Source organism: Condylura cristata, unplaced genomic scaffold (genome assembly GCF_000260355.1).
Source record: "Condylura cristata isolate star-nosed mole 26May11 unplaced genomic scaffold, ConCri1.0 scaffold00004, whole genome shotgun sequence".
NCBI lineage: Eukaryota > Metazoa > Chordata > Mammalia > Eulipotyphla > Talpidae > Condylura > Condylura cristata.
The window spans coordinates 40,111,736-40,131,524 of NW_004567105.1; the positions used below are offsets into that span (position 1 = coordinate 40,111,736).

Genomic DNA, 19,789 nt, shown 5'->3' on the forward strand with positions numbered 1-19,789 from the left:
GCTTGATCTTCAAAATATATTCCTGCATATAGGCAAAAATAATGCCAACGCAGTTATTCAAATTTACATCATAAAACTACCATATACCCAGTATACATACAATGGATTACATACAATCTTATTCAGTCTAAGAAGGAATAAGATCTTGATACATGTTATTACCTGGCTGGACCTTGGAAACAAAGTGAACTCTACAAATCCCTAGAACAGGCAGATTCATGGAGATGAGAGAATAGAGTAGCACTTACCAGGAGCTGGAGAAAGGGAAGTTTGTTGGGACCACGATCACAGGGCCTTTAGGTGGGAACAGTGTCAGCCAGCAGAGATTTCTAGAAAGGGGCAAGGGGAGCGGGCACGAGGAAGACACGGGAGTCAGAGTTGGGTGCAAGTCTTCCTGCTCATCTTTTAGCAGGTCTTTATTTATACTGTTTAGCAAGAGTTAGTTACAATAATGCATCAGGTAAGTTAATAAGAAATCAGCATAAAAATTCTAAAGGAAGAGGGGAACAATGCATCCTCTTCCTAACACTTCATGGTATACTAGACTATCTTTGTGATAACTTTCGTGTATACGTATGTTTAACTATGACTTCAAAGGATAAGAGGTCTGGGAAAGGGTGAGCTGTTAGCAAAGGATTTAGGAATCCTAGGGAAGGAATAAGTTGTGTTAGCAGAGTCACCAGTGACAGTCTAAAGAAAAGCTAATGGCTAAATTAAGGCTAGCAGAGAGTAGCTAGTGTTTGTTTTGGGGAGAGGTTAATTAAGACTAGCAGAGACTAGTTAGTGATTGTTTAAGAAAAGGGTAAATTAAGAGGAAGTCACAGGACCTCCCTGGTGGAGCAGCGAGTTAAAGCACAGCACAAAGAAGCTTAAGCCACTTCCGCATGAGTTCGATCCCGCCTGCCCCGGAGGAGACCACATGGCAAGCAGACCTCTCCTGACCCACCCGCTGCTCCCCTCAGCAGTGTACTTCCTTGATCTGCCTGTTCTGCTCCCCACTCTGTCCCTGGTGAATCCTCTCACCCTCCACATCTCTGGCCTGTACCCCAGTTCTGTATGAATGAATAAATAAATAAATCTTTAAAAAAAAAAAAAAAGAGGAAGTCACATAGTTATACATTAAGCAAAACCTGTGTCAATAGTGTTAGGAAATTGTCCATGGGTCCTTATGCCCTGAGAGTTCTATCTAAGATTTGCTTTTTGTCTCAAATGACCAAGGAAGGGTCCCAGGAGTCTTGATGCTCTGGGGAGACTTATCTCTCTTGGAGTTTGTCTTTTGTCTCCAGACACAGAGGAATTTCCTGCCTGGGGTGGCTCATACTTTGCTCTGGTCAGGTAGCCAATTTGAAGTTAAGACAATCCAGTTGCAAACTGATGTTGCTCAGAATATTTTTGATATTATGATTATACAAAAAAGGGAGGTCGTGACACAAGTTAGCAATGGAAATTCTGATTTTTCAGAGCATTTCCTTTCCATCCGGAATTTGTTGAAGTTGCATTGTTTGTGTCAGGAGTTATTGTTCAATTGGTACAGAGTTTAAGTTGGGAAAGATGAAGATTGATTTGTGAAGATAGGAATGACTGTTACATAACACTGTAACTGTATCTAAAGCAGGCCTCCCTGGTGGCACAGATCTCTCATTCCTGCTACTCAGTAAATGGTCTTCACTTCAGATACACACAGATTTAGAGATATAATGCTTGCCCTAGGATGAATGGCTCCAACCTGTAATTACTTCAGCTGTTATTTGAACTTTCTTTAAGGCAGGGAAAGAACAAGACACCACAGCTTCACCTTTCTTTAAGGCGGTCACTGGGCTTCCAGGTAGAGATGACCTAGCAGGTCCAGAAAGCCTGGGAAATCGAGGGTCCCTGAATCTTGCTGTGTGTGACATGTGAGACGCAGTGGCAGCCTTAGGAGGGATCGCTTCTGGCTCCCTCGCTAAAAGCCCGCTGTGATAGAAGAAAGCAAAAGCACCTGCCAGAGAAACGCTCTCTGTGGAAGACAAGGAACAGGAGAAGAGAGAGAGGAGAAGTGAAAACTGAACAAGGAGGATTAAGGGGAGGAAGAGAAGGAAAAGGAGGAAAGAAAGAAGAAAAAGGGAGGAGAGAAGAAAGGACACAAGGAAAACAAAGAAAAGTGAAGAGATGAGTTGAGAAAACTGGATAGAGAAGGCAAAAGGATGGAAGAAGCAAAAGAATTGCTTGGACACTTATTTTGCCTACGTGCTGTGGGTGGGCGGGTAGAATTGCTTTGCCAGGCATTCAGCCTGTCCGAAGGACTGAAAACCCCATTCTAAAGAAAAGGGCACAGTGACCCCTGAAAGCAGAGACGGGCCTTCTCCCTCTGTAAAGTCAGTTGTATTGTGTGAAGCCAACAAGGGAAGAGGCCTGGGAAGCACACTGGTGCTGCTGGAAGGGGGGTTCTGGGGAAACCATTCTCAGAGTGCACCCAGGACCCCACTTTCCAAGCCAACAACTCCACAATTGACATCAAATACATCAGGAACTGTGGGACTGAGAGACCAAGAGACTGAGGGGCCCCCGTGGCCTAGGGCAGAGGCAGGCTGTGAATCACTTCTGACACCATTGTAGTTTCAGGCAGCCCCGTGGGGAAGCAGGGGTGACCCAGGTTGGGAGTCCTCTCCCATGCACTTAAGACACAGAGAAAATGAAAAAAGGTTTGTTACATGTATGATGAGAAGGAGAGCAGAGATGACCTGGCCAATACTTCCTAACAGCAAGACTGGCTGAGCTGTAATGTTACCAGGCAAAAGTCTAAACAGATATGGATCCGAATCTCTCTAGCCAGCTTTGAGTCTGTTTACTCAGTGCCATTACTCCAAAAGGAATAGGAGTTTGGGTACAGCAAAACAAGAAAACAAAACAAAGCAAAAGTCTATGTTAGGGATGGAAAGGGCTCTGACCCACTCCTCCACCCTGTACCCCAGATCAGTAGGGCTGATTGGCTGATTTTTGCACTCCCACATTGCAGCTGAGGTGGTCACAGGGCTTCCAGCTAGAGATGATCTGGCAGGTCTAGAAGGCCTGGGAAGAGTCTTGAACTAGGATCCACTCCCCCGACACCCCCCACACCTCCCACACACCCACACATTCCAACACTCAAAAAGAGGAAAGGCGAAGTTTCTACTAGTTCAGAAATTTGGAGGAGGATGTGAGCAAGATATTGTTTCACAAACTGAGCTTGTAATTGTCAACTCTCAATCCCAAGTTTACGGAGTAAATTTGCCAACGATAGCCTTTTGCTCATATAGCTTCTTGTTGAATTTCCTTCCAAATATAACAATAAAAACTCCATGCACCCCCCACAACTAACAATTCTGGAAACACTGGGACATGAAAACATAACGAAAAACTATGGAAATTTGGAGAAACTTGGTGATTATTTTCACTCTGGGACTGGACAGGCAGAGCTTCTGTCAGTCATTTTTATCATCTTACCCTCTCTCTCGGCCCACTGCACATGTGCAGATATGAGCTGGCTCTGTTGACACCTGAGGGTGGTATGATCTGGAATTTCCTCATCTGTAATATGGAAATAATGACAGTGTCTCCTTTGTTCTGGAAGGACAGAGCTCTGCAAGGCAGTGGGCATCTCAAAAAGCCGGAGTTGCCCCACGCAGTAAAACAGGAAGGCTTTTATAGCTCTGTTTTTCCCCTCGGGTGTGGATACACATTCAATAAGTGTTAGGAGAATTCATATAAGTTGCATGTTTGCACCTAGTACAGTGCTTATTTTGATAAATATTTTTTGTCACTAGTAGCTCATGTCTGCTGAGTTGATCCTGCTACATCAGATTTCTTTGTTAGTTGAACATATTTTTTGTTAATTGAAAAAGTATGTATTGAGCAGTAGGCAAGCAGTAATGTTCCTTCAGTAATGTTCCTTACATGACAATCAGAAACAAAATCCAAGTTGTGATCAATTTTAAAAATTTGAGGCCCTCCCTGGTGGCGCAGCGGGTTAAAGCACAGCACTGAGAAGCTAAAGCCACTTCCGCATGAGTTCGAATCCCGCCTGCCCCGGAGGTGACCACATGGCGCGGCAGACCTCTCCCGACCCGCCCGCTGCTCCCCTCAGCAGTGTACTTAGTTGATCTGCCTGTTCTGCTCCCCACTCTGTCTCTGGTGAAGCCTCTCACCCTCCGCAGCTCTGGCCTGTACCCCAGTTCTGTACAAATAAATAAATAAATCTTTAAAAAAAAAATTTGAGTGAACTCATGATCCAGACATTCCGCTCCTAACTATATAGTATATACCCAACAATTCAAAAAAACTAATTAAAAGAGAAGTATGGACTCCTATGTTCATTGCAGGTACAACTCAGATGCCCAAAGACAGATGAGATGAGCGGATCCAGAGGATGCAGCAAATATACACAAGGCAACAGCACTCATCTTTGTAAAAAAATAAATTCCTGCCATTTTTGATGACATGGATGAAGCTGGAACGGGTAATGCTAAGTGAAATAAGGCAGGAGAAGACAAGTATCAGCTGGTGTCAACTTTGTGTGGAAAGTAGAGAAATAAAAAGTCAGATGAAACCAAATCAATAACAAACTCTAGAAATCTATGTGTAAACAGAGGCTACCAGAGGGGGGGGGAAGAAGAAAAACAAACCCCCGGGGCAAAAAGGAACAAAGGGAAGGCAATTAAGGCCCCGGGGGGGGGGGGGGTGTGGATTAATGCACACCTGAGGGTGTGCTCCTAAACCATTGAATCATGTACAATACAGCAAAGCAATGTCACCTCAGTAAAACAATTAACTGAGTGAAGTAAAAAGGCAATAAAATCAAACGGCCAAAGTCTAGCTTAGAACTTAGAGAATCACTCTTGGGGAGACCGTGAGCTCCTCCCTAATACATCTGCCCCTTCCTGCACATGGGAGCCATCACACTGAATTTGGAGTTTCTCAATCCCTGATGTGGTAGTTTCTCCCAGTCTTATACCACGATGTACTTATTATTGAACAAGTGTTTCATTTTTCCTGCTTTTGAACTTTAAAGAAATGGAATCATGACGTATGTATTATCCTACAAATTGCTTTTTTCATTTAAAATGATGTCTGCGACCTTTTGAATTAATGTTCTTGTGTCCTCTGGGTAGATTCCTAGGAATGGAATTGCTGAATCATATGGTAGCTCCATTTTTAGCAGTTTGAGGAATCAGATATCGTGCAAAAATAAAGAGTGATGTAATGAATATATTTTTAAATTTTTAAGTACGTAAGAGTAAAATTATGTCTTAGTTCTTTCTATACTGATGAGTAAGGCATTTGTTTCCACTGTACTGTGTCATCTGAGCAGGACTCCACTCCCCCTGGAGGGGAGCTGAGTATGTCTCCACTCCCCCATGGGTGGTATTTGGGGTGCCAGGCAGAGGAGGGAAGGGATCCTGGTGAAGATGTTTGCAATGTTATCCCTGAAGACACTTCAGAAAGGAAACTAAATCTACAGTTAGTTGTCATAGTGGAAGTAGAATCAATTTTTTTGCTCACCAGAATGAAAGTGCAAGGGTCCTTCCCTGTGTGTCAGGCACAGTAGCCTTCCCAACCCCGTGAGGGAGCTGCTAACAAATGAGGGGAAGCCGGGTGAAGTGACCTGCCTTCTCTGCAGCAGCCAGAAGAGGGCGGCAAAGGTCCACCTGGGCGGCCTTAGCTTGGCCTTCTCATCTGAGAGAAATTTAAATAGGAGATGCTCTTTCTATCTTCCTCTCAGCCCCAGAAATGGGTGATCAGTGCACGACTTCTAGAAAGGCTCTCCCCGCCGTGGGTGGAATAGAGAAAGACAGTTTTCTGACAGAAGAGACATTTGGGAATCCCAGAGACAGAACCTGCTGGGGTTCTGCTTTTGCTAGAGACAGACTTCAATGCTGGTAATGTTTCAGGGTTTTCTCTGCTTCACCAAAGATGTCCTCTCAGGAGTTGGAAGAAGACCCAACAAGGTCTCTATGGGAGAATGAATGCTCCCAGGGTTATAGATACTTCCTAAGTTATCTTCAGCCACATTTCTGGAACTATCTAAGTCAGCCTATGGGCTGAGGGATCAGCCCCAGCCTGCATCCTCAGCCAAGCAAGCACTCTCTGGCATGCTGGCTCCCAGCCTCGACACATGGCTGCAAAGGCCACATGCAGGCTTCGCCAGGCCAGCACAGCAGCACAGCGGGCCAGAGGCTGCAGGGAGACGGCCTTTCAAGGGTGAGAGCAAGATCTGACTGGACAGGCACCCAGAACAACCAGGTACATCCAACTACGGCCTTGGGCACTCCGGAATGTGGGGGAAGATGGGAGCCCATGACAGTAGCCTGTTAACAAAGCCCAGATCCTGCACCTCATGCTGGTGTTAGTGGTGGCCACAGTGGATATACACATTCCAGGACCAGCCAGCCACCCCAGGGTCTCCAGATGGACTTTTGTCCTCCTGGCTGGAAAGTCTAAATTTAGGTAGCAGCAAATAATCACTCAGGAAGGCTCAGGAGGAACTACAGGAGCTTCATTCTCCACCAGTGAGCTGCCCAGCCCTCCAGCTTCCAGCTTCGGCACTTAAGGTCATTGGGGAGAGAAAGCAGGGCTCCCTGTTCTTGCCACCTGGAAAGCGCTACCCAGGGTCCTACTGAAATGGCCAGGTGAGTGGCCCTCCATTTAGGGAGAATCTCAGGGAGGGGGCTTTTAGAAGTCTAGCAAGTCACACATACCACTGTCCTGGCATGCTCCCCTGTACCCTTCAAAGTCACATAGCTGCCATGCAGCTGAGCAGCCTCTGTGTATATCAGGACATACACCCACTTCAACTGACATAGAGAATTTGAGAAGTCAACTGTGGCAGCTAGGAAATACACCAGGGCTGACACAGATTGGGGAGATGAAAGGGCTGACGAGGCCAGGGGAGCTATGAGTGTAATACAGAAGCAGCTGCTGTCAGACTCACTGACAGGTACCCTGGATTCTCCTTTCTGCCAAACCTCCAAATTCAGTGAGACACCACAGAGGACACTTAAGGACCAGGGAGGCTGGAATGAATGGGCAGAGAGCAAGGGCCAGCATGGGCCCGTGGCTACCCAGCCATGGGCGGACAGCAGCCTGTCTGAACGCAGGCGAACCTAGCATAGGTGCCCAGACCCACCTGGAGAATGGAGCTGGCATTCTCACAGTCTAGGCTGACTTAGATAGTTCCCGAAATGCGGCTGAATAAAACTTAGGAAGTGTCTAGGTCCCTGTGTGCATTCATTCTCGAATACCTGGTCCCTGCATCTTTGGTTTCAGTACTCTGATTAGAAGTGATATGCAGATTTTTTTAAGGCATCAGAAATAAGTTTTATGACACTCTAACTAGATTTCTTTCTTATAATGTAAAATCTAAACCCATTAAAATTTTGAAAGTTTGAAATTTCCCCTAGAAATATTTCAAATGTTTACAGAGTCATTCTGAAGGAAAACCCAAATCAGACTAACATAGTTGAAAACACTCCAATGAAAGTCAACAAGTAAAAATTGGGTAGCTAATTCAGTGTTCTTTGGCACTGAAAGGTCCTCAATTCCCTAAATTCTTAAAAATATAATGTATTCTGAGTCATACAAAGGGACAATTTGACAATGATTTTATTTGCACACAATTGGAACCACTGATCCTAGGGTGCAGGACTTCAGACCACCCCAAGGCACTTTTTTTTAATTTATTTATGCATACAAGAACTGGGGTATAGGCCAAAGGTGCATGGGTGTCTCACCAGAGACAGACTAGGGAGCAGAGCAGGAAGACCCTGAAAAATACACTGCTGAGAGGAGCAGCAGGCGGTCAGGAGAGGGCTGCTGAGCCAAGGCACTTCTTGATGAAGTGAGCCACCAGTCGCTGAGGCCGCTGCTGGTACTCATTGAGGACCTCGTGAGGGCTGCTGATCTGATCCCCTTTCAAGCGGTCCAGGAGCGTGACGCATACCACAGCCGCTGCAAACAACAAAGAGCATGTGAGGATGTCAGGTGTCTGCACGAGTCCAGAGACAGCCCAGGCATCACCTCTGCAGCCCTCAGAGGGTGGGGCTGGTGAGACCACCCACTGTGTGTTGGCAGATGGAGAGAAAGGAAAGGCCTAGAAGGTTCCTCCCTCCTTGTACTGTCCTGCCTTATACTTTCCTTATTCCCCACTGCCTTTGCTCCCAAAAGAAATCCCCCAGAAAATCATAGGACCTAGTGGGAGATCCTGTACTGCTTTGAACAGCACAATGACAGGGAGGTAGGAATTCTGGAAAGCAGAGTTGGACTGTGAAGAGCAACAGTCCTGGGTGGATTCACCCCAATTCAGAAGTCAAGTTCAATATTGTTGGGTTGGCAAAACCTAAGTGGAGAGTCCATCCTCAGCCTCTCCTAGCTCAGAAGCCAGCTTCCCCTGCATCTGACTGCAAGACCATCAAAGGACATCTGGGCACAGATTGTGCCATATCAGCAGGTCCCAAACAGGCTTTGAGGGTCGGGTGGGCAGGAAGAAGAGCTGACAATAGGTGTCAGGGGAGGAGGAGCTGACCAGGAGAAGCCCAGCAGGGTAGGAAGCTGAGAAGGGACTCAGGGCCCAAGGGCCAGCTCACCTCGAAGACCACACGCTCTGCACATGGCCGCAAAGACCAAGGACTCCATCTCGATGTTGCGGATGCCGACCTGGTAGGCCTCCTGCAGATACTCCTGCTTCTCCTTCTCCGTGTAGGAGCAGAGCGCACCATCCAGACGCCCTTGCCCTGAAAGCACACGGAGACCTGGTCAGCGGACACAAACAGGTGCAGAGCTCTTACCTCGTGCCCAGCATGCTCCCCCGGAGGGCGCCACTAGGGTCTCTGAACCCAGAACACCCACTCATGAGCAGAGGACGACAGCAGCTCCCCGGGAAACGTTGATGAGACAGGGACCCGGGCCATTATGGAAACCCCCACGCAGGAGACCAGCCCCCGCTGGGAAGTGAGACCCGCCCTTTCACCTTCATAGAAGTCCAGGGTACACATGGTGTTGCCCACGACGATGGGGAACTCGCTCAGCTCCAAGGAGCACTGCGCCAGCTCCCGCACCAGCTGCTCATCCAGACCTGTGCTCCGAACCACCCGCTTCCCCAGGACCTTGAGCTCAAATTCGGGTTTGAAGCAGGCATCCACCGCCTGCTGGGTGATGACCACAGAGCCAGGCTCCAGCCCTGGAGGAGAAGAGAGTCAGCACACGGAGTACAGTGAGGGAAAGTGATCCCACCCTGCACCCACGTGCTAAAGCATCGAAAGTGAGTTACAAAAAGACCACCCACCCCCAGCTCCTGACCCGCCTCACTGTCCTGTGGCATAGATGCTGTCCTGTGGTATAGACACACCATTATGTTCTGCCTTGTACATAAAGATCTATTTGCTGCATTTTTTTTCTAGTGATAAAGGTAATTAATGCTTAAGTACTAAAGATACTATAGAGGGGAACAGTGTAAAGAAAGTAGAAATTGCCAAGAGCCTCCCCCTCTTGTAGAAATGTGCTTTCCAGACACACTAGTTTTTTTGTCAGGCATTTTGTGAAGGTTACTGTGCATTTAATTAGTCCGTATTTTATACATTTTTATTGCTTAGGGTTTCCAGTAATGTGGAAGTATACAATAAACTCCAAAGTGTACACATGGTCCACCCACCCCCAGCTCCTGACCCGCCTCACTGTCCTGTGGCATAGATGCTGTCCTGTGGTATAGACACACCATTATGTTCTGCCTTGTACATTTTCTGAAAATTTTTTCCTGGATGTTGTCAAATTCACTGGACACTGCTTATTTTGGCGTAGTTCAAAAATGGTGCATGGGATTTGACCATGAACCTTTCTGGTATTTTAATGTGAAACCAGTTTTCCTAAACATTAAAAAAAAAGAGAGAGAGACAACAAAATGAAGAGATCTGTTCTAAAGCCCCACATTTACTGTTTCTGTGGGAAAACTAGGACAAATTGCTAAGATCTAGCTGCTTTGCATTACATTCAACTGGACTTTGCCTCACCCCTCTGGTCTCTGTTTTGAACAAGTTAGTCTCTCCTCTAGACTCTTTCTCCAACACTGAGAAGACTGAACCTGAAGAAAAGTCTGGTTTGTAGCTTTCCTAGAATCAAAGGCCCAGAATAGCCAAAATTCCTCACTTCACTTGTTAGTCAAATCAGCATGTGTAAATCCCTTCCTATACCAGCTGCAGTTCTAACACAGCCCACTCTCCCAGGAGAACCTGAGGGCTGTTTGGGGGATTCTTCTATTTTCGTGTCCATCAGAAACTCCATACCCACCCTGTGGATGGCTTGTGTTACTTGGGGACTCGGGCGTGCTGCTATCTCATGTTATTGTTGCTCCCTGGGGGTCTGGCATTGCTCTGGAGCTGTCCTAGTGTAGACTCAAAGCCTAAGTTTTTCTCACCAGAAGGATTCTGATGATCAATTTTAAAATTCCCTCCAAAGTAAGCTACTCAAGAATGACTGTTGGTGTTCTTGGCATAGCTGAGGACATCTAGCTACTGACGTCATCAGAGATGAATCTACAAGACCAAGCAGCTTGTGATAGGAAGCAGCTTGTGTCCAGGAAGTCAGGGACAAAGGGCCATGGGCCCTGCTGGTAACAACAGGACTGAGAATCACCAGAGCTAGAGGTTGGTGCTCCTTGTCGTTTGGGACCTCAGAGGGGGAAATAGCTTAATATAAAGCAAAACTGACTAATAAGCTGTGGCTTGAAACTCAACACACTTTTAGAATGCTTCCTTCCTATTGCATCTTTTTATTTTCTTTGTTGGTCTCTGTGATGTAAATGGTAACAAACACGCTGAGGCAACTTGAAGACACTTGTCTTCATTTTGTATTCCATTCCTCTCTCACCTCTCTGATTTTCCAGGAAGTTTTCTGATAATGTGCTTCAAATCCTTACAGGAAAAGGGAGAGGGAGTCAGCAAAGCAAAGGAGAGAGGATATAAGAAAGAACAAAAAGAGATTTGAACAAACAAGAAGGCACAAAGTGTGGGACCCTGAAATGATGAGTTTCTACAGAGGCTTGACCGGGTACCTTTCTGAGGTGTGAACTAGGAAAATGGGCAGAACCAACAAATAACAAAATAAGATACTTTCCCACATCCTGAGAATGAACTCTCCTTGCAAACCAAGGTAGAAGCTCAGTATTCCAAAGTACTTGCCCTACACTGGCCCACCTCAGGGGGACTGCAGTCCCCGTCCACTCCATGCTGGCCCCAGGCAGAGGGCCCTGTCACGGTACCTATCCCTCCAGAGGTGCCGATGCGGATGAGGGTGACGCCAGAGCACCTGGCGTGGTACAGCAGCTTGATGAGCTCGTGCAGCATGATGGCAATGGAAGGAATGCCCATCCCGTGCTGGAAGCAGGAAGAAATGCCCAAATTAAGTCCTAGGGGTGCCTTTGTGATGTCTGCGGTGCATTTCAAACTGGTAAAAACAGAAAGTGGGCCTCAAATTATAAATTTTAAAGCTATTGGCACTTTGGGACATGTCGAAGTTTGTGTAATTTGTTGTAATTTTTTTTTCTGGTGATAAAAATTAATGAATGCATAAGCATTGTAGCAAGCAGTCTGATCCCCCACCCAGGGAGCTGCCAGGGGAGGAGGAGCTGAAGAGGAGAAGCCCAGCAGAGTGGGAAGCTGAGAGGGGACTCAGCGCCCACGGGCCACCTACACGCTCTGCACGCTGAGGGCTGAGAGGCAGCTCTGTGGGGGAGCAAGGGCCTGTTAGCCTGGGGTAACAAAAAACCTCTGGCTCTGGAGGCCTTATGCAAACCCCCGCCCATGTAAGTCTGTTGGAGTTTCTCTTTTCACTTCCCTCCGCAAGCTCTGCTTAGCCACACTAAGGAACCCCCAGCACCTCCTTGGTTCTGTCTGTGCCCCCAGCAGAGTTACCCAGAGCCCTCACAGAGTCAGAGCTTCCACAACAGCCCCCCAGTGCCCTCAGCAGCTCCTGTGCAGATTCTAAGGCAGAACTAATCCTTTGAGAGTGTGTTTGCCAGGGTCTTGCACATGGGAAGTGCATCTGTGAATTTCTGGAGCTAAATACAATCTTGGCTCTTGGTACACTCTGGATGATGGGTGCAATCAGGTAGTCCAGAGAAAGAGCAATGCTCAGCCCAGTAGAGGGACAGCCCTAACTCCAGGTGGACTTCATCTGCATTGCTGCCTACCAAGGGAACCAACTTTGGGAAATACCAGAAATTTCTGTGTTCACTCTCACTATGCATCAAAATGTATCTAGAGAAACTCACTGTGAGGTGGGGGTAGGCACTGGAGGCTTGGGGATCACACTTCCCTCACAATCTTGATGCACACAGGGTGTCCTCTGCTTGTGTCTTTAACCTGAGAGCCTCCCCACATGCACACAGCCAAGTGAAGCTAGATTTTTGTTAGCACTGTGTCATGGTCTTTCCAGGACCCTGAGCCAGGAGGAGCTGGGCCCTGGGACCCACCTATCTCCACTGCCAGATTTGGGGCTCACTTTGCTCCTAATCTTCTAGAGTAAGAGTGTGTTGAAGTGACAGTAGCCTGCATATGTGGCATGTTGCCAAAGTCTGCAGTAGCACAAACAGAGCCCACCACCCATCCATGAGGGGCCAGGGGCAGTTACTCACACTGACTGACAGCACCGGGCCCACTTTAAACATGGCATAGCGGTCAGTGCCCTCACAGAGGTTGGGGTAGTCGTCACCTGGGTGTTGAATGCCCAGCTCCAGAGCCAGGTATCTGATGAAGGATTGCATTCGGGAAGGGGTTCCTCCAACACACACGAACTATGAACAGAGAGCAGAGCCCCCATCAGTTCAGGCACAGGGCTGAGTAACAGGGATCCCCAAAGTAGAACCGAACCAGCAACATCAGCAACACCTAGAACTTATAGAAATGCAAGTTCCCTGGCCCTAAGTGCGACCTTCTACTTCTGAGAGTCCAGTAATGTGCTTTAGTGAGCACCGTGGCGATTCTGACACACGTGCACTTAAGAATCAATGGGTCATGAGAATGGCACATCTTAAAACACTAGCAATAACAAATGTTGGCAAGGATGTAGAGAAAAAGGAACTCTCCTGCACTGCGGGTAGGAATGCAAACTAGTACAACCACTATGGAAAACTGTTTGGAGGTTCCTCAAACTGCTAGACATGGAGCTTCCATATTCCCAGCAATCCCACTCTTAGGTATCTACCCAAAAGACACAAAAGCACTGATTCAAAAAGATACCTGCACCCCCATGTTTATTGCTACTTATTTACAACTGGAAAGACATGGAAACAGCCCAAATGCCCAAAAGTAGATGATTGGATTAAAAAGATGTGGTACATATACACAATGGAATATTACTTAGCAACCTAAATAAATAAGTAGATAGATGGATAGATAGATAGATAGATAAATGCCTTTTGCAGCATCATGGATGGAGCTAGAAAAGATCATGCTTAGTGAAATAGGCCAGAAAGAAAAGTAAAAATGCCGATGGTTTCACTCATAGCAGGACCAGGTGAGAAAAATAATAATAATAATGAACGGCTATATACCAGTGACATTTTATGGGGGTGGAGTGGGGAATGGGATCAAAAACAGTTGGGGGGGGGAATGCACGGGACTATGATGATGGCGCATGGGTGATTGGGTGATGGAGAAGCCCACGGGGATTACAACTGAGATGAAAAATGCATAAAATGATGGAAAAATAAATTATTATATTATTTTTTTAAAGTCATTAAAAAAGTGATAAAAACAAAAAGAATCACTGGGTCCCGGTATCACTCCTCATACAGGAGGGCACAGCAGTACTAAGCAATCAGCTTCTCTGGAGCAGCATTCCCAGGTTCCACACCTGCCTGATCTCTTTCTCACTTGAACTGGACAGCAGTTCAATATACAGTTTCAGTAGATAGGAGGGGACCTGTGGTTAGAAGGTCCAAAATCCTGGCCCTCCCTGGTGGCGCACAGGGTTAAAGTGCAGCACTGCAAGCAAGCCACAGCAGCTTCAGTGCGAATTCAATCCCCAGCCCTGGAGATGATCCACGTGGCACAGCAGACCTCTTGTGACCTGCCTGCTGTTCCCCTCAACAGTGTACTTCATCAGTCTGCCTGTTCTGCTCCCCCCTCTCTCTCCAGTGAATCCTCTTACAGCCCCTGTATCTTTGGACCTGTACCCCAGTTCTGTGAGCATAAATTAATTTAAAAAAAAAAAATTAAAATAGGCCCACCTCGGAAGGCAGCGGGTTAAAGCACAACCCTGAGAAGCGAAAGCCACTTCCGCATGAGTTCGATTCCCGCCTGCCCGGGAGGTGACCACATGGCGTGGCAGACCTCTCCTGACCCGCCCGCTGCTCCCCTCAGCAGTGTACTTTGTCCATCTGCCTGTTCTGCTCCCCACTCTGTCTCTGGTGAAGCCTCTCGCCACCCCTGAGCCTCTGGCCTGTACCCCAGTTCTGTATGCACAAATAAATAAATCTTTAAAAAAAATTAAAATAAAAGAAGGCCCAAAATCCTGTGTGAGCAGGCCCCACCGTCCATCTGTAAAGTGGGTATCTAATTCTAATTCACTGGGTTGTTTGGTGCAAAGTGACCAATATATGCAAAGATCCAGGGGGAGAGACAGGAGGTGTAGGCTCAAGAAGTTCCTATTTTACACTAAATTTGTAAGAATATTTAGGGACCAATATGTCAGTGATCAAGACAGTTTTCTTTCACTTGCTAGTTCATATGCATGAGAAAAGCAACAACTCACAAAAATCTGGTAAGCATGTAGCTTCATTACCTCTGTTACTTCCATCCACTGTGAGGAAGTCTGTCTGTATCACCTAGGAGGAGGCAGATTAATCCCCAGAATGAAATATCCCATTTTACCTTCACATCCCCAAACATCTCTGGGAAGTTGTGAGTGCCAGTGCTGAGATTAAAATGGTAGAGAACATCTTCTTTCATTGTTGCCACATGTGGGTTGCAAAGTCGTACCAAGCAGTCCCTGTCACAAAACAGGAAAACTTAAGATTTACAGAACCCCAGGGTCCAGCAACCTCCATGGGCATGGAAGTGCCCCATATCATGAGACACTGGGGTGAGACACCCTCAAGGCACAAGGTCGCTACTTCCCCAGCCACATCTGCCCCTTCTTCCCGCTGACCCCTCTGGAGAGCCATTAAAAAAGACCAAGACAGGCCCTCCGTAGTGGTACAGCGGGTTAAAGCACAGCACTAAGAAGCTTAAGCCACTTCAGCATGAGTTCGATCCCCGCCTTAGAGGTGACCCACATGGCGCGGCAGACCTTTCCTGACCTGCCCGCTGTTCCCCTCAGCAGTGTACTTCATCGATCTGCCTGTTCTGCTCTCCACTCTGTCTCTGGTGAATCCTCTTACCGCCCCTGCACCTCTGGCCTGTACCCCAGTTCTATATGCACAGATAAATAAATTTTAACCAAAAAAAGCAAGGCGACCACACAAAAGTGTAAATATCAAAATGTCAAATCACCCCACATAAGAGTAAAATCAACTGCTATCCAACTCAAGTTCATCCAACATAGATTTTATTTAAAATACTATACACTCACCATAGTGAGTGAAAAAGAAGGGAAAAAATGTCTAAATGTCTTTGATTCTACACCCAATTTGTGCTCTTTTTTTTTTTTTTTTTTTTGCCTTGTTGCACTACCCAGCAAAATGCCAATGTCCATCAAGAGTGACAAGATAAGGCAGCTTTTTGTTTTGCTTTTTTTCAACATGGCTACTTGACATTTTCTGCATCTCCATTGGACAGCACACTGCTGGGGCCAGAGTAGTTGTGTGTAAATTTCCTTTCTTCAAACACCGGATAATAAATAGTTTTGGTTTTGCAGGCCACATAGTATCCGCAACAACTCTTCTGTTGTTCCATGAAAGAAAACTACAGGCAATATATAAGGAGTTGGGTGTGCCCCAAAACTTCATTTCCAAAAGCAGAAAACTTCATTTCTCCCCTCCCACTGACACTTCCCCAACATCTCTGCCTTTCAGAGCCCCACAAATAGGTATCTGCTGGCAGCGACCCACATGTCAGGGATGCCAAGGGAATCAGACATAGATTCCGACGCAGAGAAACCGGGTCTTTCTGCTTCTTCCTTCTGACTCTAACACATTGCACTAATCGTGTTCCTCCTCAGTCTCACTCTCTGGAAGAGGTGTAAGATGAGAGTAGGTTCCCAGCAGCCTATTGACTGACTGAAGAGTTTTGTACACAGGCCAACTTGCTCACTCACACACCCGTTTAAACCAAACCCATCAAGTCAATCTATTGCCAAACTCCCAGTTTTAGACACTTGGTGATGACACACTTTACCATGACTAAAGGGGTTGAACTAGGGCCTCTGCCCAGGGCATCTGAGTGTTTGGGAAGTTTGTCAGATACTTGAAAAGTCTAACTGAAAATACACCTTTCCCTACTAAATGGATGCACTGCATCGCGCTAATGTCAACTTCTATTTGCATTTATTTTGCTTTCAGCTTGATAACAGATTATTTCCCAAGAAAACAAGTCATCTGTGAACTGTTAGTAACAAAATCATGAGTTAAAGAACTGCACTGAACGTCAGATCACTCCAAGATGGTTCCTGCCTCTAGGGGACTGACAACCCCTTAAGAAAGATGAGTGGAAGCAAAATTAATTGACAGGACAGTGTTAACTTCTCTAAGGTGGAAGAAAGGGGCAGGATCGAAGGAAGGACAGCTTCTAAACAAGTTCAGAGCAGAGTTGGTAACTGCTGCCCACAGGGCAAGCCCAGCCAACTGCCACGTACTAGAGTTTACCACACATCCCCTTAGCTCTTATCTGCACCTGCTGCAAAGGCAGTGTTGAGTAGTTATGACAGACCTACGACCCCAAAGCTGAAGATACTTACTCTCTGGCCCTTGACAGAAGAAAAAGATCTCAGCTAAGGTTTAGAGGGACGTGCAGAATTCTTCATGAGGGATATAAAATAAAAAGGTCACTCAGAGGAAAGGAAGCAGTCCAAGGCAAAGCAGGGCCCTGACAGGGGGGTGCTTGCTGTGCTTTGTCTTTGCAGGGCTCAAGAAGACACTGGGAACGTAAGTGCAGAACTGACTGTTCCCAATCTGGAGGAGACTGGATGCCCAGCCCAGGTTTAGAATAGAAGTTAGTAAAAGATACCATTTAGGACTCTCATGCCAGCAGGGCCCAGGAAAGGCTGGGCACTAGGTCAGTTTATGGAGGGGAGAGCCGCGTAGGGTTAGGCTAATACATGCTTCAGAGCAGATATCTGAGGCCTGAACCTGGTATGGGGAGCTGAAAATCCTTCGGGAGCTAAAAATCAACCAGACACACAAGTCTAACTGAATTTATCTGTGAGATAAAGTGAAAGTAAAATGAGTCCAAGATTTCTAAACTTCTAATTGGCAGGGTCACCAATGAAGTGAAGAAATACAAGTGGTAGAAGTTTAAGTTCAGAGATAAACATGGGATTCACCTTTGAACATACTGAGGTGTGGCAGTATCTAAAAGGAAGTTACATATATGGACCTTGGTGTCATTGCAATAATATCTAAGAGACACAAGGCAGCGGCTAGGATGTCTTCAGTCATGGGAAGGGGCCACTCCCCAGTTAAGTCATATGCATGGCCTCGATGGCCAGCCCTCCGTTCCCCATTAAGACTGAGGGATATAGTGCAAGGGGCTTGGAGTGGAAAGGTGGTCAAGAGTAAACACGGGTTAGAGGACCCCGTGAAAGAGCACCCAGTCGCCTCAGAGAGTTTGTGTGTGACAAGCTTTGTCCCAGGACATGAACATTTTAGCCTATATAAAAATTGACTTACAAACACCAAACTTTTAGCCATCTTTTCTGCTGGCTTTTAAATCCCTACGTATGCACCCTATGTGTTGCTTCAAAACTCAGTAAAGATGTTGCAACTTCCTGCCTTCGTGTTGATGTTCCTTGACTCAATCCCACCTGCTGTAAGACTCGGGACTCCTAACCAATTCTCACTGTTTTGTAGCCCTGCCACGCCCTTGGCAATGTTCTCTTGGTGACCCTGCCTTGCTGGCTCTCACTGATCTCCTGCTCCTAACTAAATGTGCTGATTCCCACCCTGGCTGTCTGCTCTGCTCCCCAAGCACTGCAAGACTCCATTCCAGACTCATTCATTCTCCAGCAGAAGCTTATAATACGTTATCACTCTTCTCATAATAACCACTTTTATGTTAACTTTATTTCCAGTGACAAAAACTCATCAGGCCATAACTTCTTTGCTTTTAAATTTCCATAGAGTAGACAAACAATGGTGAAAATCTCTTGCCTGCTTTATCTGCTACATCTGTCACATCTCTAATGTTATTTTGTCTAGTGCCTCATCAACAGACACCAGGCTCAGACCCAGAGCCTTCCTGCTACTCACTCTTCTCTGATAATTGTTTCTTCCTTCCACATTTCTCACTTTTCCATCATATTTCCCTAGACTAGTGCCCATTGTAACTTACACGCAGACATATTCTAGGTCTCAGACAGCTCTGGATTGATAAACTGCATTTCATCATTCATGGTGCATGCCAACTACCCATTCATATTACCACAGCTGGCACAAATATGCTGAAAACTATGCCCCAGGCAGAATGAGCCTTATTTGACCCTAAGACTCAGCCCTGGCTAGGGCAGGTGACAGACTTGCATTCTGCTTAGTTCAGAGATCACATTCCAAGGAACCCAATGCAGACATATGCATAATTGAGATAATCCTTAAAAGTTCCCAGAAAGGTCTTATTAAAAGTCTGACACAGACTTCTAAGCTCCTTCAATGACAATCGTTGTTACTATAATTCTGGTTCCTATTTTCCTTCAGGATGTTATGAATACACAAACAGAAGGGATGATGGACATGCTTCGGAAATGACAACACAGGATGTGATTAAGAAAACTTTGCCACACATTTCTAAATAGAAAACCTTTCTTTTATCTTTGATTCCAGGAAAAAATAGTAAAATAAATAGGGTGTAACCATGAAAACCGGCAATGACTTTAAAATAAGTAAATTGGACCTGCAACAAAGCAAACGAGATTTAAATCAGATCCCTGATTTTTAAAGGGATCTTAAAATAGTAATTCAGGGCCCTCCCTGGTGGTGCAGCAGGCTAAAGCACAGCACAAAGAAGCTAAAGCCACTTCAACATGAGTTTGATCCCCACCCCGGAGCGATCCACGTGGTTCAGCAGACCTCTCCTGACCCACACACTGCTCCCCTCAGCATTGTACTTGGTCAGTCAGCCTGTTCTGCTGCCCACTCTGTATCTGGTGAATCCTCTTACCACCCACGCACCTGTGGCCTTTACCCCAGTTCTGTATGCATAAATAAATCTTTAAAAAAATAATAATAATTCTAAGAAACACTACATTGAAAATAATTTCCTTAGTTCACATCTAATTCCAAGGGACTTTATTTCACATCCAATTCCAAGTTACTTTTTTCATTTAACAAATATATGCTAAAAACCTACTATGTAAGGCCCTCCTTGGTGGCGCAGCGGGTTAAAGCACAGCACAAAAAAGCTTAAACCACTTCATCATGAGTTCGATCCCCACCTGCCCCGGAGGTGACCACATGGTGTGGCAGACCTCTCCTGACCCGCCAGCTGCTCCCTTAGCAGAGTACTTCGTCGATCTGCCTGTTCTGCTCCCCACTCTGTCTCTGGTGAATCCTCTTACCCTCCGCATCTCTGGCCTGTACCCCAGTTCTGTACGAATAAATAAATAAATCTTTTAAAAAAAACCCATCAATATAGCG

At 46.2% G+C, this 19,789-nt stretch overlaps 1 protein-coding gene across 2 annotated transcripts in view; it reads right to left on the reverse strand.

The window, feature by feature from the left end:
• Positions 1–7,773: 7,773 nt before the first annotated feature.
• The window catches only part of UPP1 (uridine phosphorylase 1), a 19,291-nt gene continuing 7,275 nt past the window's right edge, over positions 7,774–19,789 (reverse strand). For both annotated transcript variants that reach the window (XM_004676531.2, XM_012735047.1), the window contains exons 4-9: positions 14,877–14,994; positions 12,638–12,796; positions 11,264–11,378; positions 8,981–9,190; positions 8,598–8,744; positions 7,774–7,962 (exon numbers count right to left, since the gene is read on the reverse strand). In XM_004676531.2, the coding sequence (XP_004676588.1) occupies positions 7,814–7,962; positions 8,598–8,744; positions 8,981–9,190; positions 11,264–11,378; positions 12,638–12,796; positions 14,877–14,994 (898 nt within the window). In that variant the 3' untranslated portion in view covers positions 7,774–7,813. The remainder of the gene's footprint in view (positions 7,963–8,597; positions 8,745–8,980; positions 9,191–11,263; positions 11,379–12,637; positions 12,797–14,876; positions 14,995–19,789) is intronic.